Source organism: Phyllopteryx taeniolatus, chromosome 19, assembly GCF_024500385.1.
Source record: "Phyllopteryx taeniolatus isolate TA_2022b chromosome 19, UOR_Ptae_1.2, whole genome shotgun sequence".
Lineage (NCBI taxonomy): Eukaryota > Metazoa > Chordata > Actinopteri > Syngnathiformes > Syngnathidae > Phyllopteryx > Phyllopteryx taeniolatus.
In genome coordinates this window covers 9,378,097-9,387,731 of record NC_084520.1, presented here as the reverse complement: position 1 = coordinate 9,387,731, position 9,635 = coordinate 9,378,097, and the positions used below count along the sequence as shown (strand labels likewise).

At 45.3% G+C, this 9,635-nt stretch overlaps 2 protein-coding genes across 3 annotated transcripts; both read right to left on the bottom strand.

Moving 5' to 3' along the window:
* Positions 1 to 119: 119 nt before the first annotated feature.
* Positions 120 to 3,152, bottom strand: si:dkey-21e13.3 (uncharacterized protein LOC100150043 homolog). The gene is made up of 5 exons (XM_061756946.1): positions 2,936 to 3,152; positions 2,540 to 2,647; positions 1,852 to 1,974; positions 1,527 to 1,652; positions 120 to 813 (listed from the first exon to the last, which is right to left on the bottom strand). Exons 1-5 carry the CDS (start codon positions 3,027 to 3,029, stop codon positions 359 to 361), a joined length of 906 nt encoding a protein of 301 aa, XP_061612930.1. The 5' UTR covers positions 3,030 to 3,152; the 3' UTR covers positions 120 to 358.
* A 45-nt stretch (positions 3,153 to 3,197) lies between these two features.
* On the bottom strand, positions 3,198 to 7,453 carry si:ch73-127m5.2 (uncharacterized protein LOC561202 homolog). Of its 2 annotated transcripts, XM_061756809.1 has the most exons (6): positions 7,326 to 7,453; positions 6,361 to 6,412; positions 5,919 to 6,174; positions 5,640 to 5,840; positions 4,937 to 5,066; positions 3,198 to 4,856 (listed from the first exon to the last, which is right to left on the bottom strand). In XM_061756809.1, the coding sequence occupies exons 3-6, from the start codon at positions 6,100 to 6,102 to the stop codon at positions 4,424 to 4,426; spliced, it is 948 nt and encodes a 315-aa protein (XP_061612793.1). In that variant the 5' UTR covers positions 6,103 to 6,174; positions 6,361 to 6,412; positions 7,326 to 7,453; the 3' UTR covers positions 3,198 to 4,423. The 2 variants fall into 2 exon arrangements, with proteins under 2 accessions (XP_061612793.1, XP_061612792.1); XM_061756808.1 differs by having other exon boundaries at positions 5,919 to 6,412.
* Positions 7,454 to 9,635: the final 2,182 nt, after the last annotated feature.

Below are 9,635 nucleotides of genomic sequence, written 5' to 3'. Positions count from 1 at the left end.
GTAAATCATAGATTTGTACTCATACTTGAAGTACAAGGGGTTGAATTTCCTCAATATTTTGCGATCTCTTTCCAGGGATAGATTTTCTGAATAAAATCACATTTTTCAGGACACGTACGTGTTTTTTGTTTTTGTTTTTAATGATCATTAGTTCAACACACCAATGAATGTTAGTTTTTGACACATCTTAGCATTCACAATTAAGAAAAAAAAATGTGGGTATTAGTGTTGCATGAGCTGCCTTTTGTGACATGAAACTGTTGTAAAATTCAACTTTATATAAAAAAAATAACCTAGCAAACGAGCAAAAAGTATAACTAAACATTAAAATGCGCTGAATTCGACTAGCATGTTGCTATCAGAGGAAGGTGTGGAAGACCAGCGTCTTCAGACTAGAGCGTCTTGGGCTGTTCCTGGATGCCAGCTTGGAACGTCTTCCAAAGGTGAAGAAGGGGAAACATCGAGCGGACCCCTTACTCCTGTGAAAGTTTAAGAAAGAGGCGGAGCAACGCTGCACGAGCTCCACGCTGACGGCGTACTGCGCCGGCGCCCATCGGCACACACGCACCACGGTCACCGAGGTCACCAAGCCGCACTGGCGTGGTGCCACGCCACGAAAGATACACTCCCCCGGCTGGGTGGGCGTGCCCCTTTCCCACACCACGCCGGCCTCCTCCGCCGCACTCACGCCGCTGAGGTTGCACAGGGCCCGGAGGCATACCTCCTCTAAGGCCTCTTTGCCGGGGAATCGCAAAAGGACAGCGACCAGACGAGGTACCACTCCTCTGCGCAGTAACAGCTGCTGATGCTTACCTGAGGGACAGAGTGGGACACCAACTAAACATGCCCTTGCATGTGGCAAACAACAGCCGCAGTTGCCGATGCACTTTTCACCTGTTTATTGAATGCCAGGAGAACTCATACAAACAATGAGCACACTTACGCAGGAGCTGCTGTCAGCCACAGGTCACATCAAGACACTCACACGCTCACTGACATTAAGCGCAGCGCCACCCCATCAGGCCCCGCCTCTTAAAGGCAGATATCCAACACAGACGCACGACAATCCGTTCAGTATTTTCTATACATTTGATGCTTGCAATTTGTTGTGTTCAAGAATGTTTCCAAAATTGTTAAATACGTGTATACATGTTTAAAGAGTGTGGGAGGGGTAAAACCATATGAAAAATGTTTTTATATGGGCTCTCTGTATCACAAATTTTTCTCTCTAACAGCTGGTTCTGGAACATGATTGGGGGTTCACTCTGTTGTACTCTCTCTGTGTTTTATACCAATTTGGTGCCTTTTGTTTATCAGTTAATCACTTTATTTTTGAAAGGGGACAAGGCAATTTCATAAAACACATGAAGTACAGATGGTTAAAAAAGCCAGAATTAGCCAGAAGGCTAGTTTTCATCTGTAGTCCCCCGGCCATGATGTAAAAAAGCAGTCAAATACATCTACAAGACAATATAATACAAATACAGGATACATAATCAAACTATACTATTAGTTTCGATACTTACAGCTGTCATAAGACACTCGAGCGATGGCCTGGACTGCATGGCCCAGCAGGTCCTGGTCTGCACTGGTCAGCACAGACAGCAGAGCCGTAACCAGACCGGCATCTCCGAAACCTTTCCGGATCACCGCTTGACAGACAGGAAACAAAACATGGATGAGATCAATGAAAGCTGTTCAGTCCACTTCAGTTTGCCGCAGTACGCTTTGGAGGGGTGCGTCTCGACTTGGATTACAGCTTGGGGTGTCCTTTAGGTACCGTACTAACAAGTGGTATCGCATACTAGTGCCTTACAGAACTAGTCTCATTGCTAGTGAGTCATCGCTTACATTCCTTGGCGAGTTCGGCCACTAGTTGGGCGGTTAGCTGCGCCAGAGGCCCTCTGCTCCTCAGCAACAGCGCCAGAATCGGAAGGATCCCACTGATCACCACTTGCTCGGCAGTGCCTTTTTCTGTGCAGATGCGGAATAACGTCTGTGCAATGGCATCACTATGAAAACACCCCAAAACCCAAACTCAAAAGTGCGTTTCCTTGTTTTGTTTTGTTTTTTAGCAAAGCATGGCTCTACTTTTAAGTCATCTAACAATTACAACGGTGTCCCTTTGGTTGTTTTCCAGGTTCAACCGCTACTTCAGTATTCCCCAACTTTTACTGAGCCAAGGGCTCATATTTTACATGAGAAAAATCTCCTGGAACACCACCAGAACAAATGATGATCTCATCTCAATTTACTTAGTGTGAAATCTGGGCCTGTTGAGGTGACCACGAAGATATTATTCTGTTGTATGATTGGCAACAGGTGGCTACACAGGATAATTGTACCATCTGCCACCTAGTGGAAGATCATTCAATTGTTATGCTTGTCACTATAAGATGCTGGCATAGATCCATGAACAAAGATGTGGTCAATAAAAAAAACAAATTAAGTAAGCGTGCCATTTCTGTTGCAAGGGGTTGCGCGGCTACTGTCTAAGGCCTTAAGAGTCGCATAAATTAAAATGTGTGTTCAGACTCACTCCTCTCCTGAATGTTCACCAGTACAGCGCACAAGTGCGGCTTCAGCTCATCTTCAATCCGCTCGAGACCCAGCACCCTGATGGCACCTAATGCGTTATTCAGGTTCTCTGTGGCGGGGGTGGGGGGGTCACATAGAAAAGCATGAAGACCATAGACGCAACCGTGTGACAACAGACACCCTCATCAAATGCATGAGCAGCAAGGAAGACGGAAGCAAATAGAACAAAGTCTTAATCATGGTCTGTACAAATACCCCAGTCACCTAAGCAGTTACCTTGTGCAAATTCACTAAATAAAGGGGACCAACTTGTATGGTAAACGATGACCTGCTAAGAATCGTCCAACATCAAGGGTGTTAGTCCTGCACCTTTTTTTTTTGCATTGACCACACTCACCATTTGGCGAGTAGGGTTGGAGAAAACTGGTCTTGTGTTTGTCCCTGTTGGTACATTTGTACGTAAATGTGAGCGGCGTGGTGGAATGTCCCATCCTGCTCTTTTGCTATTCCAACAATCCCCGTTTTCTTTTTCTTAACATTTCCAGCCCTCGACAAGGCTGGAAAAGTGTCTGGTGCTCCCGACAGCTCTCTCAGTCCTGTCGGCTTTAACGCAAATCTCCCCCCCCCCCCCCCCCCCCCCCCTCCCCCAAAGCTCCTCTTTCGCCATCTGCGTGTGCACAATTCAGGTATTAGCAACCCTGCTGCCTCGTGTATTTCGGCCGGCCTAAAACCTCCCAAAGCATCTCAGAGCCTTTGAGGCAACGTGAGAGCAGGCAGGCGAGCACACAGAAAAGGTTTCCTTATGTGTCACATAAATAACAAGTCAAGAAAGTTATTAAAAGTAGATATTTATGATTTGCTACCAACTCTTGAGGTTCTTGTGTCATACAGAGAGAGAAATACCTGGATTTGAACATAAATACAAATTGCTAAATTTTAAAGATGTGCTTTGCTCTTATGTTCACCCAGTCACACATACACTAAACATTAGGCCCGACATTAGGCCCTTTCAAACAGAGATTCCGTAAAATTGGCGGAACATCAGCGTTTGGTCGGAAAGCAAAAACTGCTTTCAACACGTCAGAACTGGAGAAGTGAGTCTTGTGTGTCAAACTTGACGCCTCGGTCCTGGGTTCTGATACTACTACTACAGGGTGATTGAAAAGTAACTCCCTATTTTAAAATGCTTATAATTTATTCATATGTTGTAATATTTTTCTAAATGTTTTGTGTATTTTCCATGATTAAAGGAGCAAGGCTATTCTACCAAACCAACGACTTTGGAAGAACTTGAAGGGGGAATACGAGAAGTTATGTCTTGCATCCCACAAGAGTTCCTTGTGAAATCAGTTAATGCGGTTCCCAGGCCGCTTGAGAAACTGGTGACTGATGGTGGCGCCCATATCGAATTTTAAATAAAACTCCATGCAATACACTTTCTTCTCTTGTTCATTTCTTGTAAGAATTATAGTTCAGAAATAAATTACCAGTACTTCAAAATAGGGAGTTACTTTTCAATCACCTGGTATATTTGCAAGTTGACTTCAACACCCCATTTTGAATTGGTACCATAGAAACATGACGGTGCACAGGTAGTGTATTAGTACTTGCTGCTGCCATTGTTGCAGACTGGTCAGGTTAGACTCCTTGCCAGTGCCCAAATACCCAGCCACTGCCGCACTGAAGCCCCGGATGAAAAAAATGTGTGGATTGTGTCAGGATGGGATAAGCCGAAAGTTGCAAAAAAAAAAAAAAAAAAGGACAGCATAAAATAAGCTACTGTTACATCAACAGACATTTGCACATTGCTACTAACGTTACGTGTGTCTTTAATCTTTTTGGTCCTTCCTGAGTATTATCTGGTCAAACCAAACACGGTGTCATCTCAAGCTGGTCTGGAACCGCTAAGACCAGTGGAAACAGTCTCATATCCCACAGACACCAGAGTTAGCATGTTGCCCTGAACATCATCTGTCTTGCAGGGTTCGACTTCCGCTGTATTTTCCTGGTACACCTTTTTTGGTACACCTCTGCTTCGCCCCTTGCCTTTAGAGATGGCCTTCCCTTGCTCCTTGACGCCAAGGGACGCCTTGTAACACCGCCGTTGTCGCCGGCGGATGCGGCGCGTCAGCACCGCGGACTCGGGAGGCTCTGCGGCAGCGGCGCCCGACAGGATGCGAATCTGCTGCTCGATCGCCGTGATGATCATGTCCAGAGCCACGTCTAGCATTCCCAGACCGAGGCCGTGCGTCGCGCTGTCGAAGGCGCCGCTGTTGGCTGGGTTTTTGAAACATTTCCGCATGTCCTCTAGGTGATTCCTGCATAGAAACAAAAGAGTTGTACTATCGTACTTTTCTGTTCTGTTTAAAAATATCCCTGTCTGCAAAAATCTACATACTTTGTCTCAATGATTTTGGACCAGTGTTGGACTGTGTTTGTGTCAGGGATAAGCTGTTTCGCCATGTTGCCATAGTCGATGTAGTCATGCGAGAAGTCCTTCATATCGTCGCACAATGCTCTGGTGTCACCTGACAACACATGCACATTGAAACACAGCTGGGTCATACACAAGGCGTGTATCCTCCATGTCAGTGACAGACCTTTTTCATAAGTTTATGTCATTGTAAAATTAATCTTTTCACAAGTCACGCCCAGGGACTCCAGATGTGTTTTCTTGCTGCAATCCTGAAGAACCTAATACCTACCACTTACCATCCAACAATTTGCAACCAAGACTACAGCAAACGATTTCACTCTTGAGCCCTTTGCTCTTCGCTCCCCACCTTCAATGAGATTGGAGAAGGATGTCCTCACCAGAGGTAGTCATGCTGGGCATGAAGCCGAGCAGGTTCAGGGATTCAAAAAGCTTCTTCTTGCCGCAATCCTAAAAAAACACCAACTCTAACCCAACCCTAATCCATATCACTCAACAACTTGCAACCAAGGCTTTACCTACCATACTATCTCCCTCTTGCCAAGGGACTTTTGCTTTTCTTGCCTCACCTTCAGTGAATTTAGCAAAGGACAAGGAAACAGAGGTACTCATACTGGGCGTGAGATCGAGGACATAGATCTTCAGCGCTTTGCTATTCTCTCCTCACCTTCAGTGAGTTTGGAGAAGGATGAGGAAACAGAGGTAGTCGTGCCGGGTGTGAGGCCGAGGACGCTCAGGGACTCCAGTAGTGTCTTCTTGCTAGCCGGGCCTCGGCTCACTCGCGTGTAGGCAGCCAACGAGCGCAGGGACATCTTCTCCGGAGCCTGCAAACGGCGCTTGATCTCCTCGTAGGAGATGAGATGTTTCCCTGAAATTGGAAGTCAGTGACGACAGGGTTATTTCATTTTGTTACCAAAGTCGTACTTCTGCGTGAGAGGCCACTTACGAGCCTTGGATCCTTTCATGTTGGGATCCAGGAGCGATGATACCTCTGCAAAGGGCATCTGTGTAGAGAGCTCTGCAGTGGTGCGGGAGTTCTGTGGTGGTCCCTGACTCTGGATAGCTTCCTCAATCTGGACTGGGACAGATACCTCCATCTGGGGCTGAAGATGAGGCTGGATAGCATGCATCTCAACCTGAGCGGTCTCCAGTGAGACTTGGTCTTGTGCAGAAGGCAGGACCAGTGCGTTTTCAGGTAAACCCTGTAGACCCATCCCCCCCTGGGTCACCGTTTGGTCTGAGGACACCTGAAATATTCCCATGACCGGCTTCACCATGGTGAAAAGCATGTTGCCCTGCGCGTCCAGGCCCACCACCCTCGTAGACTGCTCCATCTTGTCGCTGAATCAGGTGACCATGTACTAAGTAGCTTGTGGTTGTTTGCTTACTTTTTACACTTTGAGGAGGCTCATCATCACTTTGGGTAACAGCAGATGCTTCCTACAAGACAAAACACATATTTGATGTGAGATTAAAGAATACAAATAATATTATTACTCAAGGTGCCGCTGGCAACGTGCACAGATTTTGTAATATTGGGGTTATCGTTTCATTTTTTTTGTTTTTGGACACTAAGTCACAATAAGCTTTTTTACATTAAGTGTTTTAGACTGTCCCCTATTGAATATACTGTATCTATTACATAGCCACTGGTTATCACACAGTTCATGACCAAGGTTATTTCTCAGTCAGCATCCTAGTAGCTTTTAACAGCGTTTTCGATCATGTGATCAGTATTTGTCTGCTATGTTGTCTATTGAGATTGTGAGGATTCTCTATTCAAACACTCTATAAGCACCGGAAGAAAACAATGCATCAACCTCCAACATGGCGGTGTGTGACATCATAGGAAAACTATCTATTTACAGCGGAAACTGATATGCCATATGACCTTTGCATAGGAAATGCTTAATGTGTTGCTGTGCAAATGGTCCATTAGATGACGTATGAGGTCATAGCATTGTTTTGTTTTTATTTTAGGTCAAACCATTATAATTATGCTGCCAAATGTAATATATTTCAGATTTTCTTTCAGGTATATATGTACATAGGTTGTGAAGGATTGTCAAGCGCCAACCTTGGCTTTTGTTACAATGTGAATGATGTCACTCGAATCTAAATCTTTAATAGAAAAACATAACAGAAAACGTTGGAATATTTTTTCTGATGATTTGCTATTTTCGAGACATTTCAAAATGGCTTCCACCGCCGTGCTGTTTTGTTTGATACTGCTGATGCCGAAAAAAACTCTCCGGAGCAGCGTGTGGTGGTTCCGAACGTGGCCAACTAGACAAGACGAGCGACATCGGTCTTCCAGAAGCAACTGGTGAGGAGTGACGGTATTTCCACTCACCGGCTTTCTCGCTCAAACAGTCACTGATCCTAGAACGGTCCTCGTCGAGGCAAGCGACATTTTCCCGTCTTCTCTGCTGCCGCCTCGGCGGGTTGCAAATCAGCTCTACGCGCACCACTGCCGGTACCCTTAAATTCAGACGCTCATTGGCTGTGAAACACGTCAGTCATTTAAAAAGTGACTCTCCATTGGCTAGGACAAGTTGACGTTAAGAGGGGTTAGATCGTATTTCCGGCTTCTGCCCAAAAGCGTAGAGTTGCGAGACTACTTTTGGCATAGATAATATTTTTTTTTACAAAAAAAGTATCCATTTATATTTATTCATCTGCCCTCCAACAAGACAGATCATGGAGCTTTCTCTTTGCTCACGTGACATAATTACAGAATAAAAAAATCTACAAAGTAAGATGTAATAAATATTTAATATTAATATAATACTAATAAATAATGAAAATAAAACAAAAAAAATAATTAACATATGTAAAAGGACAATATAAAATTAAAGGATTGCATCGTAAAAAAATAAAACAAATTAAAACAATATTATTTTATTGCATCAGAAAGGGGAGTCCTGTGGAGAGTGCTTTGAGAGTATGGGGTACCGAACCCCCTGATACGGGCTGTTCGGTCCCTGTACGACCGGAGTCAGAGTTTGGTCCGCATATCCGGCAGTAAGTTGGACTCGTTCCCGGTGAGCGTTGGACTCCGCCAAGGCTGCCCTTTGTCGCCGATTCTGTTCATAACTTTTATGGACAGAATTTCTAGGCGCAGCCGAGGCGTAGAGGGGGTTCGGTTTGGTGGCCTCAGTATTGCATCTCTGCTTTTTGCAGATGATGTGGTTCTGTTGGCTTCATCAAGCCGTGACCTCCAACTCTCATTGGAGGAGTTCGCAGCAGAGTGTGAAGCGGCTGGGATGAGAATCAGCACCTCCAAATCTGAGACCATGGTCCTCAGTCGGAAAAGGGTGGCATGCCCTCTCCAGGTCGGGGATGAGATCCTGCCCCAAGTGGAGGAGTTCAAGTATCTTGGGGTCTTGTTCACGAGTGAGGGAAGAATGGAACGGGAGATCGACAGGCGGATCGGTGCAGCGTCTGCAGTGATGCGGACTTTGTATCGGTCCGTTGTGGTAAAGAAAGAGCTAAGCCGAAAGGCGAAGCTCTCAATTTACCGGTCGATCATCGTTCTTACCCTCACCTATGGTCATGAGCTGTGGGTCGTGACCGAAAGAACAAGATCCCGGATACAAGCGGCCGAAATGAGTTTCCTCCGCAGGGTGTCCGGGCTCTCCCTTAGAGATAGGGTGAGAAGCTCGGTCATCCGGGAGGATCTCAGAGTAGAGCCGCTGCTCCTCCGCATTGAGAGGAGCCAGATGAGGTGGCTGGGGCATCTGATTCGGATGCCTCCCGGACCCCTCCCTGGTGTCCCACCGGGAGGAGACCCCGGGGACGACCCAGGACACGCTGGAGAGACTACATCCTTCGGCTGGCCTGGGAACGCCTCGGGATCCTCCCGGAAGAGCTGGATGAAGTGGCTGGGGAGAGGGAAGTCTGGGCGTCCCTGCTGAAGCTACTGCCCCCCGCGACCCGACCCGGATAAGCGGTAGACAATGGATGGATGGATGCATCAGAAAAACATTTACATTAAATTCAATAAGATCTATTTTGTGAGCAGCACCCAGTGGTCGTATTATAATATTACCCTACATTTATCCTCATGTAGCTCAATAATGAGCTGCAAGGTAAGGCTTAATAGTAATGAGCATTAGAAGACAATTTTAAATAATGGATTTAATTTATTTCGGTAGCCATAAAAAAAAAGTACAAAATAAATCACAGAAAGTAGAAATGATTAAAACCATGTCAGTGCCAATGACAGTAAGGCAACTGTTAAAGATTGAAAATAAAATGAATAATTGAATTTATTTCAGTAGCCATAAAAAAAATAAAATGCACAAAATAAATCACAGAAAGTAGAAATGATTAAAACCATGTCGGTGCCAATGAAAGTAAGGCAACTGTTAAAGATTGAAAGTAAAATCAATAAATAAATGAACTAAAAACACACGAGGAAGCAAGATGTGCTCGTGGTTAGCACATCTGCCTCACAATTCTGAAAGTACTCCGGCATCCTCCAACATTACAAAAACATGCATGGCTAGGTTCACTGAAGACTAAATTGAGAAAATGTGAAAGTCAATGCTTGTTGTATCAGTTTATTTTTGAAAGGGCCCTGCGATTGGCCCATTGACTAACCTGGCATTTTGTGATACTAGGAACATTCTAGCGTGTTGAGAGAAGGCCTGCACTTGTG

What these genes read in the sequence shown, in the direction of transcription:
- si:dkey-21e13.3 (XM_061756946.1), bottom strand. Translation starts at nt 3,029, where the DNA reads ATGGGACATTCCACCACGCCGCTCACATTTACGTACAAATGTACCAAC. An exon ending in CCAACCCTACTCGCCAAATG is followed by an intron (nt 2,648 to 2,935) that starts GTGAGTGTGGTC and finishes CCCCCGCCACAG; the next exon opens with AGAACCTGAATAACGCATTA. An exon ending in TCGAGTGTCTTATGACAGCT is followed by an intron (nt 814 to 1,526) that starts GTAAGTATCGAA and finishes TCTGTCCCTCAG; the next exon opens with GTAAGCATCAGCAGCTGTTA.
- si:ch73-127m5.2 (XM_061756808.1), bottom strand. Translation starts at nt 6,306, where the DNA reads ATGGAGCAGTCTACGAGGGTGGTGGGCCTGGACGCGCAGGGCAACATG. An exon ending in CTTCTCCAAACTCACTGAAG is followed by an intron (nt 5,067 to 5,639) that starts GTGAGGAGAGAA and finishes ATGTGTTGTCAG; the next exon opens with GTGACACCAGAGCATTGTGC. An exon ending in TCCAAAATCATTGAGACAAA is followed by an intron (nt 4,857 to 4,936) that starts GTATGTAGATTT and finishes GTTTCTATGCAG; the next exon opens with GAATCACCTAGAGGACATGC.